Consider the following 18,215-nt stretch of genomic DNA (forward strand, 5'->3'; position numbering starts at 1 on the left):
GGAGCTCAAGAAATTAAGTACCTTTGAGTTACACTACCTCATTCTGTAAAGAGTAAGTAAGTGTGTGTGTGTGTGTGTGTGTGTGTGTATGAGTGAGACAGAGGGAAAGAGAGAGAGAAAGAGAGGTGAATAAAACTAAGTACCCTATCCACAACTAATTACACCACAGATTACTGTGGGAATCAAAGGCTACATACAACATATGAGTTGGATAGAAAATCAACTTCTTCAGAGGGGGGAATGGCATAAAAATCTGCCCAATGGAGGTGCCCCCTATTGGATCATAAAATATTGACCCAATCATATTATTATCTGGTTTAGGAAAGAATGAATACTTCAGGCCCACAGGCAGACTTGTTCACTTCACTGGAGCTAGAGTTGTATCTTGAATGAGATGAGCTATTGGTCATGTGACCTGTTTAATATTCCAGGCTTTGAAGTATATGACTGATGAAATGATGTTCCATGCCACATCACTTCTTTTGTGCATCATTACTATAAATTTCAAGGTAATCTACAAAATATCCCATACCCTGCATTAAAGAACTTACCATCTGCAATTGCTGACATTTTGCTGTTAGCTTTATTCTCTTTTCACTCTATGCTCTTCCTTACTTGCCACCAGCTTCCACTCCTGTATACATGCTAATGACTCTGTGTCTATGTCTCTGATGCACTGTCTCTCCTGAGTACCAGACTAAATTTCTAGTCCTCTCTTCAACAGAGCTATTTAGATATTGTATAGACTATTCAATCTCAACAAGTCAAAAACATCTCAATCTTAGTTAACAGCACATTTCTAGTTCAAATGAATGAGACTTTGGTATATTGACAAATAATATACCTAGTCTAAAATGCACAGAATAGGATACAATACTCTATGCATAGCAGGAGCCTCATTTTGTAAGAAAGAGAAACACACCAGTATGTAATACATTAAAATTTTCACAGTGGTTTTCTCTGAGTGGTCAGATAACCTCTAATTTAAAATTGATTAGTCTAACTTTTACTTTTATTGAGCTGAACTTAAGAGACCTGAAATAATTCTTACCTACAATGGAGAGAATGACAACCACAAAATCAAAAATATTCCAGCCTATGGTAAAATAATAATAGCGGAGGGAGATGAGCTTCAGCACACATTCTCCAGTGAACAGCACAATGAACACCAGGTTGATACGTGACAAAATGTTAGTCACATATTCACTCTGATCGTCAGTTTCCACCATCATTGTGACCATGTTGAGACAGATGAGAATCATGATGCTTATGTCAAAAACTTGTCTGGTTACGAAGTCAAAGACCATTCCTTGAAATTTGTTCTGTAGAAAATCAGAAATGCTTTTAGCAACAGAGGTGTTTTCCTGTACACATTAGCTTCTACATAAGTATTTTCTGCACTAACTGACTGTCTAGTATTAAACCTAGGAACCACTGGCCCTGAATTTTGTAGAAGATGGTTTATAGCACATTGTTTTTTAATTTAGTTACCTAAATTGCTATTTACCAAAATGTATTCCACAGAATAACAATCCCTTGTCAAAAGGGGATTTCTGATAAGAAACACTGCATACTATACACTTCTCTGAGAGGCACAAAATGAATATTGATGTATTAAAATTATGAGAAGTTAAGAAACCTGCTTAATTTTGTTATACCAGAATTTCCCATGATCAGTTGGACCATGAAGCAGTTTCAAAATATAGTATCTAATAACATTCCACTTGCCTTATTCTCAAAGAATTGTTAGAGGGAACTTGTCATTTTCATGACACACCAATAACATTATGCATTTCAAGTCCATGTGTGGCAATACTGATGCTCTTCCACCAACCAGTCTTTGCTGACATTGTCACACACAGAATGCTGAGTCTATACAGGGATAATCAGGCCAGAATGACATTCCTTAGCTTTGATGTCACAAATTCATGTCCCTTGTCAGTGATCTATGGTTCTGCTCCCTGGTTCTGCCACTGTCATTCACTACAGGCCATTGTCTGGCCCATTTCCCTAGGCCACTGAGGAACTTTGAGGACATCGTCTATCTTACATTTTTCCTACATATAGTTCACTCATTTTTACTTCCAGTGTTAAGGCTTAACAGAGGACAGTATATGTTTTTCATCATTCTCAAGAAGGCAAGTGTTGGCTAGCACAATATGAATATGAACGTTAACTAGCATTTTATTCCCTAAAACACCCCAGGAGCTGTTTTAACCTCACAGGTCATCATCATAAAAATCAGTACAATGTGGGATAAGGCTCCTCCATTTCACGGCAGTTATCTCATTGGTTCATCATGGAAACATGACATTTGGTTATTTATCATCATGAATTGTACTTATTGACTCTGACTTCTGTAGACATTAGTAATTTCTAACTTTATAGCCTTATATATGAATATTAGATACTAGAAGTCTTTCCTTCTCCAAAACAACTGGTACCTCTAATGAAAAATAAAATGGAAGTAAGGTGTTAGTTCACACAACAATTCATCAACTTGTTAATCTATCAGAAAACTGCATGTTTTTTAACCCCATCCAAGATTACTCTTCTGTCTAACATTACTTGGCAATTATTCTGAGTTATATGATCAAATTCCTTGTGCATATCACACTGCCTATGTGCCCTTTGCCATTTTGTTTGGATTCTAGTTGTGTAATTCTAAATGCCTTGAAGATAAGGGTGCATTTTCTGTTTCTTCTTTTTCCTTTTGGTCTCTCCCTTTAAAAACTAATTTTTACCATTACCATAAAAGGTATGAATTAATGATGCTCTAAAAGTGGGAGAAATCTTTGCTGCTGGAAATGTTAGCTGCTATCTCTTCTGTGAGAAAACCCATGCAAGTTTTGTTTTTGTATTTTTTTCCCCCATGTCATTTGGTATTTCTTACCCCTGGTCGAGGTATAGGCTTTTGAGGCTTTTTTGATCCTAATTTTTTCATTGCATTATAGTATTTCTTCTGTTCTTCTGTCATAAAGATGTCTTGTCCTCCAAAGTATAGAAAAGAAAAATCAAAACTGGTTAAAACTGTGTCCCTTTGTACATAGTTTTTTAATATTAAACTTAAAATAGGAAAGAGAATATTAAAAAAGGAAATGCAAAATTCAACCAATTAGCATAATTATGCCTGGGATTTTAAATTTGAAAAATTAAAACTAGTTTTTAGATACTATAATCTTATTTATTTCTCACAATCATCCAAAATTGACTTTATTATTTTCACTATTATTTTATGGAGGAAAAATTCCCAGAATCTGAGAGGTTAAGTATTTTACCCAAGACCGTAAACTCAGGAAGTAGTACAATTTGATTCACTGAGACACTAAATACGTGGTTCCTTTCACTACACACACTGCCTTTCAGAAGTTAAAGACAATGATTTTCTTATTCATATGTAGCAAAGATTTAGAGTAGGTATATTGCATGATGGTTTACATTTACTCATAAAAAGCCACTTTCACTCTGCCAAGAATTGGAGCAAAAGGATGGAAAGGAAACTGGCCAAGTTGGTAGATGATTTAGGGGAAAAGTCAGAGGTCATACGTATGGCAGATATGTGATATGATAGGCCAGTAGGTACAGAGGATTAGAACTCAGGCTAATAAGTGAAACGAAATAGCTTGATAATGACAACGGAGTAATATCAGTAATAATAAAGGGGGCTAAGGGACAGAAATGTTCCATAAGTGAAAGAGTCTCATCCAATGAAAGCACTCATATAATAACAAAACAGACTGAGCAAGTGAAATGAAGGATCAGTACTCAAAGGAAGAAAAATAAATGGCAAAAAAAAGGCCTCGAAAACATATTCAAACCTACTAGTAATAAAAGACATGAAAATTAAATACAATTTTCATTTTTCAAATATCAAGTACCAAAAAACAGAGAGAATGTTTGATGCCAGTGAAACAGCAGTGACCTGAGCACATCTATACGCTTTTTTTTTTTTTAACATCTATATTGGAGTATAATAGCTTTACAATGGTGTGTTAGTTTCTGCTTTATAACAAAGTGAATCAGTTATACATATACATATGTTCCCATATCTCTTCCCTCTTGCGTCTCCCTCCCTCCCACCCTATCCCACTCTTCTACGTGGTCACAAAGCACTGAGCTGATCTCCCTGTGCTACGCGGCTGCTTCCCACTAGCTATCTATTTTACGTTTGGTAGTGTATATATGTCCATGCCACTCTCTCACTTTGTCCCAGCTTACCCTTCCCCCTTCCCATATCCTCAAGTCCATTCTCTAGTAGGTCTGTGTCTTTATTCCCGTCTTACTGCTAGGTTCTTCATGACTCTTTTTTTTTCTTTGATTCCATATATATGTGTTAGCATACTGTATTTGTTTTTCTCTTTCTGACTTACTTCACTCTGTATGACAGACTCTAGGTCCACCCACCTCACTACAAATAACTCAATTTTGTTTCTTTTTATGGCTAATATTCCATTGTATATATGTGCCACATCTTCTTTATCCATTCATCCAATGATGGACACCTAGGTTGCTTCCATGTCCTGGCTATTGTAAATAGGGCTGCAATGAACATTTTGGTACATGACTCTTTTTGAATTATGGTTTTCTCAGGGTATATGCCCAGTAGTGGGATTTCTGGGTCGTATGGTAGTTCTATTTTTAGTTTTTTAAGGAACCTCCATACTGTTCTCCATAGTGGTTGTATCAATTTACATTCCCACCAACAGTGCAAGAGGGTTCCCTTTTCTCTACACCCTCTCCAGCATTTATTGTTTGTAGATTTTTTGATGATGGCCATTCTGACCGGTGTGAGATATCTCATTGTAGTTTTGATTTGCATTTCTCTAATGATTAATGATACTGAGCATTCTTTCATGTGTTTGTTGGCAATCTGTATATCTTCTTTGGAGAAATGTCTGTTTAGGTCTTCTGCTTATTTTTGGATTGGGTTGTTTGTTTTTTTGATATTGAGCTGCATGAGCTGCTTGTAAATTTTGGAGATTAATCCTTTGTCAGTTGCTTCATTTGCAAATATTTTCTCCCACTCTGAGGGTTGTCTTTTGGTCCTGTTTATGGTTTCCTTTGCTGTGTAAAAGCTTTTAAGTTTCATTAGGTCCCATTTGTTTATTTTTGTTTTTATTTCCATTTCTCTAGGAGGAGGGTCAAAAAGGATCTTGCTGTGATGTATGTCATAGAGTGTTCTGCCTATGTTTTCCTCTAAGAGTTTGATAGTGTCTGGCCTTACATTTAGGTCTTTAATCCATTTTGAGTTTATTTTTGTGTATGGTGTTAGGGAGTGTTCTAATTTCATACTTTTACATGTACCTGTCCAGTTTTCCCAGCACCACTTATTGGGAGCATGAGTGGGCATGTTACCTGGGGAAAGCAAAACACTTTACCCTTGGAATTTATCTTAAAGGAATCATTACAGGGTCAAATTTTTTTGGCACAAAGACTTTTGACCAGGCACTATTTAAATTATTAAAGATTAGAAACAACCTAAATCATCAATCTATTGGAAAATGGTTAAGAAAATTATGATCATATATATATGAATACTTAACAAAATGGGAAAATACTTATGTTAAGTCAAAAAACTTTATAATTATAGACCAAATAATTTCAATAACAAGGATATGTGTAGAAAAAGTTTGAACAGAAAAACATAAAATGTGAATAGTTACTCCTGAGTAATGATATTTCTTCACTTTCTGTGTTTTTGATAATATGCATATATAACTGGGATGATAAAATGGGCTTCATAAGTGATAATAATTAATAAAGAACTGTTCAATTCAAGGCTGGAACTGAAAACTTATAATTAACATCAGGGAGAACGAAGTGGGAATACATAAAATGAGCCAAAAAAGAATTTAAAAATGTTAAAAGAAACACTAGAAGAAGCTTATCTCTCATGCCTAATTTACTGCAAAGATTTTAAACGTTTTTGCTGGAAAATATATTTCAAGGAGGGAAGTTGTAAACATAAAACAACAGGTTGACTCTGGGAAACGGGTATATGCCTGGGTTCTCTTCTAGTTCTTTTTTTAATTATTCTTTTTCAAAAGAGAAAATGTGGTACCTGAGTATTTTTTCTTTAAAGGGGAGAGAGATTTTGTGAACTTATGCACAGGAGAATGGAATACAGCCATTCTTGGCTTTTTATACCATGAAAGACATGGGCAGTGAATGGCAGAGGGGGAGGATGCAAAAGTAGATTTTAATATATAATCCCATTTGGTTTCTGAGTTAAAGTACTCATTTGGTGTTGAAAACCCTTCAAATAATTTATTATCTCAGTGGGAGAGAAAATATTAGAAATACTTATCTTCTTCTTTTGTTGGTTGAAATTATCTATGATGACACCAATAAACAGGTTCAAGGTGAAGAAGGACCCAAAGATGATGAAAATAACAAAGTAAAGATACATGTATAGACTTTCCTCATACTTAGGCTGGAGTTCCACCTACAAAAGGAGAATATTTTGTAAGATATTACAATACATTTGATGCTGGTAGTCACTGGTGTTTTTCATGAGAATAGAAAAGAAAATTTCTAGTAACACTTAAGCAGTACTTTTCTTTATTTCCTCTAAATCAGCTACCTCTAAAAAAAAAAAATCTCTGAAATTAGCCTTTAGGATAATTTTTTATGTGAAAAACAGAGTGTTCTCATGTGAAAAATACAATATGATGATTTTGAAATGTATTTTTTTCTAACTATAAATACAACTAATATCTTGCCATTTGGACAGTAGTGTACTAAATTTGGGGATTTTTTAAGATATTGCATTTTAATAATTTTAAAATTAATAGTGAAAAAAATTTTACATCAGTAAATATGCATAGACTGTGTTTAGAAATAATCATTCCTGATGCATGAATTTATTTAGCAAACAAGAATTGAGTTACTTATTTCGATGTTTGGCATCCTGCCTGTAACATTATAACATTCATTGAATTTTTCGGATTGAGTAGACATAACTGGACATGCCATCTGCTAAATCCTCAACTGATAATTTAATCTCTAGATTGTACTCATAATAAATAAGCATTTGAGCTTTTACTTAGCACTTAGTAAAGAGGTAAAGGAGTCACTATAGATAGTGCCCTAATAGATTCATGTCCTCCTAAATATAACAGAGTTAAAAACCAACCAAACACACAAAACAAAAATAATAAGTAACAAAGTGAAATAACTCATTTCTGGAGGATATCAGGAAAGTACTCAACATAAAACTGAAGCCACTTATGGGAAATGCACATCAAGAAAGATAAAAATGTGCTTATCAGATCAGTTCAAAGATTCCAGGGGTAAAGTTCATTCTTCATGATTATAGAAGATGGGACTTCAGAATGGAAAGATAAAGAGAAAATACTAAATTTTACAAATTTTGAAGAGCAGAGTTGGAATGAGCATGGATTTCAATTCTCTTCTTGAAGCCTGAAAAAGACTATTGTAGGAGAAATCAAAAAAGTAGGTCTTAGGTGATAGAAACTTAAAGGAAACTGTTGATCACAGAAATGATAACAGTCTCTGTAAAGGTTCCAGTAAATTTATGGATGCTATAATCATATAAAAGAATTGATTTTAAAGTGACTATTACAGAAATCTAAGGCTGCCTAGACAACATCCTTAACTTGTCTAATATGGAGGGTAAAAAACTGATGGTAACCCTGTATTTCTTCACATTTGCTCCAGCATGCCAATATTATTATTGATTATATAATTGGTGGATAAAAAGGAAACAAAATAGAAAAATAGTTAATAGACAGATATTTGTTAGTTATTAAATATACTCATGTGTTACATTAGTTTGACTTCCATTTTGATATATCTTACTAAGGTCTTTCTGATAAATACTACTATACTTGAGTATTAACTTGAGTCATACTTTTCCCTTTTTAAAAATTCATTGTAGAATCATTCCATTTAGCTGCTATGCTCTGTTAATTTTAGTGACTAATCAATATTGTGAAAAGACTTAGGATGTAAAGAATACTTACATTTCTGGAATCAACTGCTGCATACATTATATCCATCCATCCCTTAAATGTGGCCTATTAAAAAGGACATGCATGTTTTACTTGGGAGTAAAAATAATTCAGACCTGATGTTTAATAAATATTCTTCCTGATATATTTCTTTAAAAGGAACATTTTTAAAAGACATCTCAAAACAAATTTTACATGGATTTTGGACAACATCTCAGTAAGTCTCTTCATTTCTAGACCATATAATAAACAGAATGGTCATTTGATATATCTTCCTGCTTGATAACCAACTCACAAATACTTTTCAGTTCTTTTTTTTTTAACATCTTTATTGGAGTATAATTGCTTTACAATGGTGTGTTAGTTTCTGTTTTATAACAAAGTGAATCAGTTATACATATACGTATGTTCCCATATCTCTTCCCTCTTGCGTCTCCCTCCCTCCCAATCATGCAATATAAAGTGCTATCAAGATTTGGTGGAATACTTTTAGAAAGCTTTACAAATGCCAACACATTTGGCAATGTTTGTAGTAGCAAAACAACTACAACTTAGACCTGACGATCATCCACTAAAATCTATCTACAAGGTGATCAAAGCGACTGAAAGTTTATGATTTCTCTTGATTGTAACACTCTAAGGATCATACAGGTATACAAAAAGTCAGTTGCAACTAACATTTTAAGAATTTTAAAACATAACATCTAGAAATAATCCTATATTCCACTTTCTTCTCTGTAATTTTTAAAAATAATACTCCTTGTTTTTTTTTTTCTGTTTGTTTGTTTTGTTTTGTTTATTGGGTGTTTTTTTTTTTGGCCATGCCACATGGCATGTGGGATATTAGTTCCCCAACCAGGGATTGAACTTTCGCCACCTGCGTTGGAAGCACGGAGTCTTAACCACTGGACTGTCAGGGAGTCCCTCTTCTTTGTAATTTTTGATGAGAGTGAGTTAATTTGGGTAAGAAAAGTGAAAAGTAGTACACTTGGTATTCCAAGTGTAATAACTTACAGTAATTTGTTACTTGCCCTAGGACATGAATTTTGAGCCCTACGGGACTGAGAGGATTATTCCTTAGTGAGCAAGTCTAGCAAAAAGCTTTCAGCATCTGTATCTCAACACATCTTTGTTTTTATAATGCTAACACTTGTGAAGTGGTAGATGTCATGGGAAGAAAGCCAAGTAAGGGTGTTTGTGATGGCAGTGAAGAGAAAGTAAAGTTTCTTAGCTAGAAAATAGAACTTATTTGTCTATCAAAGAGGGAAATGTTGAATGTGTCAATGGCTGAGGTCAATGATAGAACAAGTTCATCACACACTAGGTACAGGAACAGAAAAAAGTGATTCAAGGAACCATTTCAATGAATTGCTAATCAACAGAGAGATGATTCTGTATAAAGCCAAGTATAAATCAGTACTTCAGTAGCAGAATTTATTTAATGGCTTCATACAGGATCTTTACCCCTTGTTTAGCATTTTAAGGGACTTCTTGAAATTTTCAATTTTTCTTTCTCAATTTTATGGAGGAAGTGATATAAATCAGTGATATTTACAAGTGTGGTTATTAGTTAAGTGTTAGGATAAGGGCCCAAGGAAATATCATCATGTGTCTACGCTAATATTTAAAGAAATCATACTTGCCATATTATAAAAATCTCTATTTTAATTGTATAAGCATTCAGAGTAAGTCAGAAACATCTACAAGAGAAATAAGAATTTCTAACAAGAAGGTGGAAAGAACTTGTAAAACAATCACAGTACTGACACCTCTGAAAGAGATGCAGGAGGATTTTGACCAGTCCAGGATTGTTTGCTTGCTTAATCTCCTGGCTGAACAATTGAAAACACAACCCTGGTGAAACAAAATAGATTTCTTCCCTAAAGACTCTGCGGAACCACATTAAAGAACTTATGCAGTTTTTTTCTTTTTTTTAAAGATGAGCTTTCAGTGGCCAAAATAGAACAGTATTTTTACAATGTTTTTCAAACGACCTAGACTCTGTTTTTACCCACTGCTCTCTTGTGATGCAGCTGCAGTCAGAAGAAGCATCAAATGAAAATGTTTAAGAGGCTACCATCTTTTACATTTTTATAAATTGTGAACTATTTTTCTGTCTTAAAGACCCAGTAGTGAAAACATCAATATTTAGAGAAAAAAAAAAAAGACTTAAGTAATTGTACTGAAGGCCATTCGGGGTGAGACAACAGCTGCTTGTGTTTGATTTCTGTGTCTGAGTGTTACCTGGTATGAGGATCTAAACCTAAAACCTAAATATCATTCCCCAGTCTTCAATCCAAATGATACAACTCAGTAGCAGTTAATTTAATTCCCACCCATTTGTTACAATCCAATCAGGTGTGTTAAGGGTGTATGTTTGGGGGGAGGGGGTGATCCGTCAGTGAAACAAGCTTTCCAATTGCAATAGGAAAAATAATAGCAAATTTATTGATTTATTAATCAACTTGTTCACATAGGAAGAGAGAGTAATATGAGAAGAAAAAAAGACCTTTGGAAAGAACTAAAATACCTGGCCACTATCAACTATGTCTGCACTGTTTAAATATACTGACATTTCCACCCATCTGGGTTCATGAACTTGTACTAATAAATCAAAATTAGAAAAAAGGAAATATGTTATAAACTTTCTTCTTAGTAACTAAATAATAGCTGTATGTCATTACTTTGTTATTATTCCAAACAATAAACACATTTCAGAGAAAAGAGTGTTCACTTACAACTTGAAGCAAAGAGAGATACCCAAATCCTACATTATCAAAGTTTACTTTCACATTTTTCCATCGGGCAGTCTCATTTCTTTCTATTAGTATTAGGCAATCAGAATGATTATTCACTTCGCTGATGTCAAACATGTCACCAGTTGTGGTGTTAACACAGTGGTAGAATTTGCCAGCAAACAAATTTACGCCCATGATGCTGAAAATTAGCCAGAATATAAGACAAACCAGAAGCACATTCATGATGGATGGAATTGCTCCTAAAAGGGCATTCACAACCACCTAATACACAAATGGAAAAAAAGAAAAGTCAGAATTCTTGTTGGTTAAAAGAAAAGACATTCCCCTAGTAATCTTTAGTCATTCTTGTTTGTTTTTTTTTTACCATCAAGATTATTCTAAGATATTTAAAAGCAAAGTAAAAATGTCTTAAAATGAAATACATTCTTTCATAAGCAATACATTTAGGGAAATGAATTTAGATAATATATCAAAGATAAAAAGGTTTTTAAAAAGACAGGAGAAAGTACTGAAAGGTTAAAGGGAAAACAAAATCAGAGGAATTTGCTGTCAGGTGAAGTCAGAAAATTTTTTATTAGAAAAAGTAAGAATTCCTAACAGAGAAAATTAACTCATTAAAAAAGGCAGTATATTAAAGAATGAAACTAAAATGTTGGGACAAGAGTTGATTTGACTGATATATTTTACTAAACTAAAAATTCAGATGTATAAATATAAAAAATTATTAAATACCTAATATAATTTTGTCCTTAATTATTCATGCATTGCTATGACTAATAATTTTTGCATAAGAAGCAAGACAATTTAGCATTATGTATTTCATTAGATCATCACATCGTTTATTTCAAGCTCCAGTCATATCAGTTGTTTCATTTACCGAGTTTAATTTGATAAACTTATTTTAAATGAAACATAGTAGAAATCAGTTTCTTAGGAAAATAAGAAAAGGAGGGATGCCATTTTGGGGATGATAGCTCCTAAATCTGATGTGATTATATCAAGTTCTGTACTAAATAATTAGCTACTTTTTTTTTAATGGAAGCATTTTTGCCCCTCTTATCTTTATTCCTGGACCACAAATTAAAACTCTGAGTTTTTATATTTAGCAACACTGTAGGGAGGACTGTCCTTGCTTCCTTCTCTACAGTTCCCATTGGAGATGCACATGAGTAGCTAAGAGAGAGATAAAGACAGGCCCTAAAATGCTCCTAAGTGGCAGATGATGCCTCAGACTTGAACATTCATAGCTAAGTTGAATTCTACCTGTGTACCTCTAGGATTCTTGTCAATCTGAAAGTGAGCCAAAGGAAATAATAAAACCATTAATGACGAAGAGGGGAATGAGAATGAAAAAATGAAGTCAGTTGAATTATCTAGGCAGATCCAGATGATGTGAGCTATGCAGCCTACCAAGCTGACACATGGCACCTCACCTTTATCTCATGTGGCTGTCTGCATTAATACAACTGCATGAATAAGTCTTTATTTTATACTTCACTTTAAATGTTTGGATACACTTAGATTTCTTTGGATTCAAGATATGAAAGCTGAAATCAAGTTATTATTTATTTCCCTCCTTTTCCAAACATTTTGCCTACCATCCAGATTAAAAAGCTTTTTCTACTGTGTACACACAAAGCACATGTTAAAATGCAGGGTTTTTTGGTGTTTTTTTTTTTTTTTTTTTTTACCTACAACATCCAATTTAGCCCATGAGCAGAACACTGGCTACCTACACCTATTTCTTGAATTCTTTTCACATCAATCTGTAAGTCTCACACTTTTTTCTTCCAAGCTTTTCTCACCTCTATCACTTCTCCATTTTCATGATCGCCACCCTAGTTCTGACATCTGTTAGTACCTACTTGTACCATTTTCAGAGTCTTCCAATTTCCTCTTTCCTTTAATTCATATAAGATGAATTAATTTCCAACTCTCATTTAAAATTATTTAATGGCTTCCCACTGATTATCAAACATTTTCCTTACCTTGATGTTCAAATCACTCCTCAATCTACATTTCTAGTTTTAACTTCCCTAGCCATCTAGCCTTCATGCCAATCCAACTAATGTAATTACCATGTGCTAATAACATTACCAGAGAATTGAGATGCCCTTTCCTTTGAAATTCCTTGTCCAATACCTCCCCTTCTGAAACACTCTCTCTTCTCACAAGCTGTAGTTTAAGCAGCACTTCTGTCATGGAGCCTCACTTCACCTCTCAGTTTAGCCTCCAAAAGAGAGATGAGTGTTTCCTCTTTTGAATTCAAAAATCAGAATTCCTGCACTGGACAGGACTATAGAGATACTTTACTACTGCATTCTCATTTGGCAAATGAGAGAAATGAGCTAAGCTAGGTTAAGTTCAGAATGTAGACTAGAAATGGCATCTAGTGCTTCTTCTACTCGACCTCACTAATTTTCCTTAGAGTCACTCGTACTTATCCGGTACCCAGATTGCTCTGTGTTAGAGTTAATGAATGGCATTCCCATAATCTTGACAGATGGTAGGCTTTTTTTTTTTTTAATTTAAGACGAAAAAATATATTTGTGAACTCTCCAAGCCTTTGAGTGCCTTGAATACAGGAATATAGCAGGTGCTTTGAATACAGGACTACAAAAATGGTGATTGAATGAATGAATGAAGTAAAGGTTAGCTTAGCATTTATTGATCAAAACATCATTTTTAAATGCTATTTCTGGATATGGGATGAGAATAAAGAGCTGAACACAAAATAATTTGGGGTTAGCTAATAAGTCTGAGGGGTTTCTTTTGAAACTGGGGATTGGATTTGCACTAAAATTAACTCTATGCAATTCATGATATAAGCAGCAGTGCCTTTCAAGATACATTTACAACGTTGGCATACATTTGGCCCAGAGAAAACGTTTATTTTTATGAAGATAAAAGGATTTACTATACAAAGGTCCATTCATACTTAAAATCTCATTAAATTAGGCAATGAAGGATGAGAGAAAGGATTGTCTTTTCCCAGGAGCCCCAAGCCCTTCCTTGGTTCAGCACAGAGGGAAGGGTATTAACTCCTTTCTGGCTCTAGGGAACTGCAGTAATTGGTTCCCAGGTGGTGAAGGCACTAGACAGAACTGGACTAAACAAGTTGGAAAGAACAAATTGAGGTTTCAGGCTGCGTAAAAGGAGGTTCTAAGAAAGGAACTATCTTAATGAATTAATACTAGAGGTTGCTTCTCACAAATGTTTTGCAAAACGTCATCAAAATAGAATTTCTGTATTCTAGCACACAACTCACTCTTACAGAAACTCTTTCTGTCTCTGGTTCATTATCTGCTTTTTAAATAAATCAACATGAAATGAGGGATTGATAATTAAATATGCAAATTAATGTTGGGAATTTTGATACATGTAGAAATGTCCTCTTGTCTGAATGAATTGTCTTTGAACTTCAAATCAATACTACTCATGGATTGCAATGTTTCATTAATCAAAATACTGAAAAACTATGTGAATAAAAACCAAAAGTAGGCAAAGTAGAAATCACACATTTTAAAGTATGAAGAAGAGTAATAGAGTCTTTTTTAAATCTAATGTCTGCATTTGTGTTGTGGGATTTAATTACGGTAATTATTTTTGAAAGATATGATACATTAATTATCCAAACAAAAATTCCAACTTTTTCTCTCCCTCAAAAATAAAAACTGTCCTCATTGCACATTATTCCCAAACTTTAAGAATAAACAAAATGTAGATTTATTTTTATTTATGTTTTCACTATGATATTTTCTAAGATACTAAAAGGTTAGTTGGGAGTGATGTAGTCTACGAAGTAAGTTTATGCATTAAATTCTATCTTAATACACATAATAAGATGTTTTATTTCTAGGTGGGTGTTCTAGTCTGTATAATTCAAATAAGTGGGTCCTTTCATATTTACTTTTCTTTATTTAAAACACAAATCACATGTGCTTACTCAACTCTTTCTTAATATATTTTTGCTTTGTTATATTTGAAAAATAACCCCTATAAACTTAAACTTAATAAAGTATGAGAATGATCACACAATCAATACCAGTTTTATGAAACTTGGAATACTGCACCCTAGCATCTGCTCACACATGTCAACAAGGCAAGGAAGCCACTGCCGGTATCTTGATGTCAATTTTCAGGCCCCGGACCAAAGTAGAAAATAGCAAGTGTTATTTTAAATGCCTCAAACAGCATCATCATCTTGATAAGTTAAAAACTTCACGCAACCATTCTAAACCAGGGTCCCCAACCCTCACCAATCAGATAATCTCCCCATAAATGGATAATTTAGTATACACACATCTAAATCATATTGAGTGAAACTTAAAAGATATCAGCAGTTGAGGTTCAAATACACAGAGGGTAAATTCACAAAAGGTATTTTTCTCAAAAGAAAATTTAAGACAATTGAAAATAGGGGATTAGAATGTAAATACTGTATTTTCCTTACTGTGGTGTGATAGTACCCTTCCCAAGCCCTCCCTCATCCCACTAACACAAAGTCACAGTGAAAGGATGAAAGGAAGCAAAAGGGGTAATACAGTACCCATAATAAAGGGCTGAGGGGCGGAACCAGCGCTCCACCCCATCCAAGTTGGAGCAAGATTATCCTATATAAAATAGAAATATATAGTTTGTTATTAGTTAGAAATCTGATATGACAGAACATTTGGTGTTACTTTTTGTATATAATGCTCTCTGTCTGTTTACCTATCAATCATGTCTTGAGTTCTTTTGAAAAAGAAGGTATTTAAGATTTCCTAGACAAGGAAATTAAAAATACAAAATTTATTTTACTTAAGTTATCCATGACATCAATTCACTCAGTTCAATTTTACAAGTTGAAAATTTGGACTGGAAATTTGAAATACAATAAATGTTTCAAAGCTGTCAGCCAGAAATGTGCATAGAACATGCAAAACATAAAGGGCAGAGTGATGATAATTTATTTCTTAATTTCTAACTTCTTATCAAGCACATGCTTTATTTGGTAATGTTGCACTAAAGCACATGCTTTGAAGAAGTGACAAAACAAAAATAAAATGAGCCTGATTTACGCTTTGACATAGCTATTGTGATTTTATGCTGTTAGGGAAAAGAATAAAATGAGAGTTTCTGAATATATTCAAAGCTAACTTCCCAATTATAATCATCATTATTATTTCCATCCTCACCATCATCCATGATTATATTGTTTACAAAGTCAAAAATTGCAAATACCAGAAACAAAGAAACAAAAATAGAATAAATAATCAGGTTATTTTGTCTCTACAATGCCAAATACATGTTGAAATCATCAGCCATTTTAGGGTTGTATATATGCTGTCATTAAGAGGCAAGGACCATATTCATAAATCTGACAATTTAAACGATTAGTTCATCTTCTATCAGCATCTATAAGGATTTTGTTTTTAAAACTCCAAGTTTCAAAAATTAGTCTCTCCTTATAATATAAAAAGCATTATTGATCAAAATTATAGATAAGGTTATTTCTGTAAAAATTAAAGGCCCACAGGGTCAATATTGTTATGGAAATAAGGTGTTAAATATGAAAATATCTGGGCATTTGACTCATGGACTTAATAAACTTCCAAAAGGTCAAATTTGAAATAATTACAACAGCTCCAAATGTTTAGCATTGTTCAGATTTCAGAAAACTTTTCCAATGTATTACTTTGATTCAGCAGAATCAATCAAATGTTTTCAAAAAAAATCAAAAAATGTTTAAGTAGAATGTATAAAAATTATATTTTTCTCCAGAACTGAAACTACCAGTCTAAAACAAAAGTGACATTTTAATTGGAAAATAAACTTAATTTTCACATATCCTGAAGAGAATTTCCAATAACATTTTAGTAAACTTTGAGGATCTCTGTGAGAAATAAAATAAGACCGTATTATATTGTGTTAAATTGTTTCTAGTGAGGAAACATTTTTTTATAGATGTTAGGGAAATTGCAGAAGTCTTCAATTGAAGATTTCATAAGATAGTCTTATGTTCTTAAAAGGTGACATTTATAATAAATTTTATTTTAGAAGAACGCATAAGGCTATCAACAAACTAGAAAATGCAAATGTAAGTCTACAATATAGCTTGGTTTCTATAAACATAACGAAATCTTAGGCAGCAAAAGAGCAATGTTTTTCCTGTTGGAATCACACTTAGTTCAGCAGCTTTGTTTTAGTAAAAGGAAATTTGATTAAAACAAAGAAACTAAATTTTTATGTTATACACCTTATAGATTAATGCTTCATATTTTTTAAAAGGCATGGAAAATAACAAGTCAATAATGGCAAATTTTTTAACCTGTTATGAATCCTAGGGAATGCCGTAATATTTCCTTAAAAGGAGTAATATAAAATTTTCTGTGACTCATATAAATGATATTTAAGTTATGGTTAATTTATGAATCATCTATGGTAATGAGTCAAAATTATATTTTCTATTCATTATGTTATAAAAGTTTAAATTCATTTTCATGAAAAATTGTGCAGATTTATATATAATCTTTAAGTTGATATTGCCATTTATATAAATTAAGAAGATTAATGCAGTTATAAATTGAAGCTATATTAACATAACTTAAAAATTTTTTAAAATTCAGTTAATATTTAATATCTACCCTTGAATACATTCAAATAACGCAAACTTTGGCATTGTACAGACAAAATTTTGACAATTAAAAATTTTTTCCTTTACTCTTATATTTAGGCACATGTATGATTCATATTGTTTTCAATACAACTCATTAAGTACAGTTTAGACCACCACAAATGAGAAGCACATGATGCAGAATTCACTTTAGTTGATTATTATCATCATCATTACACACAGTACTTTAATAGTGCATCTGTTTTTTTGTGTACAGGTTTGTAAGGAAACTCCCAAAATGGATTAGGAAATAAAGTCATTTTAATGAGCAAGGCAGATAAATGATATTATATCATTTCAAAGGAGGCCTAAGTTCTCTTGCATATCACCTAGAAGTAAATATGCAACAGATAAAAGTAGCAATTTGCAAGGATTTGCCATTCCTTTTGCATGCATGAGTTTTCCTTTTTCAAAATTTACTTTAATAATTTTGGCTCTATACAGTACTTCAGGTTCTTTCATTTTCCTTACCCTCATCCCTTCAAAACGTGATAAGGCTCTTAGAGGTCTCAGAGCTCTTAGTGTCCTGAGAGATTTGATGGCGCCAAGTTCTGAGTAACCCAAGGCATTTGCTGTTAAACTGACCAATGAAACCTGCACACACACAAAAGTAAATAAATAGAATCATTGTCATTCAATTTGTAGTTACTATGTAATACAATAATTACAATTTAAAAAAAAATTATTTTATTGAAGTATAGTTACTTACAACATTGTGGTAATTACAATTTTTGTTTATAATTACTCAGAAGATGAATGGCTACATATTTTCAGTAAACCTTTTAAAATTTTAAGGAAAAATTTTTAGTTGCATGCAAAGAAAGTAGC

The 18,215-nt window shown here is 33.0% G+C and overlaps 1 protein-coding gene across 1 annotated transcript in view; it reads right to left on the minus strand.

Moving 5' to 3' along the window:
• SCN1A (sodium voltage-gated channel alpha subunit 1) overlaps positions 1 to 18,215 on the minus strand; it is a gene marked incomplete at both ends in the record, with an annotated part of 86,204 nt that overhangs the window by 2,285 nt on the left and 65,704 nt on the right. Inside the window, 6 exons of the mRNA XM_079710701.1 lie at positions 1,052 to 1,322; positions 2,894 to 2,991; positions 6,304 to 6,445; positions 7,986 to 8,039; positions 10,712 to 10,993; positions 17,859 to 17,981. Of these exons, the coding sequence (XP_079566827.1) occupies positions 1,052 to 1,322; positions 2,894 to 2,991; positions 6,304 to 6,445; positions 7,986 to 8,039; positions 10,712 to 10,993; positions 17,859 to 17,981 (970 nt within the window). The remainder of the gene's footprint in view (positions 1 to 1,051; positions 1,323 to 2,893; positions 2,992 to 6,303; positions 6,446 to 7,985; positions 8,040 to 10,711; positions 10,994 to 17,858; positions 17,982 to 18,215) is intronic.

The sequence above is a fragment of the Hyperoodon ampullatus genome (assembly GCF_949752795.1).
Source record: "Hyperoodon ampullatus genome assembly, chromosome: 8".
NCBI classification, from domain to species: Eukaryota; Metazoa; Chordata; class Mammalia; order Artiodactyla; family Ziphiidae; genus Hyperoodon; species Hyperoodon ampullatus.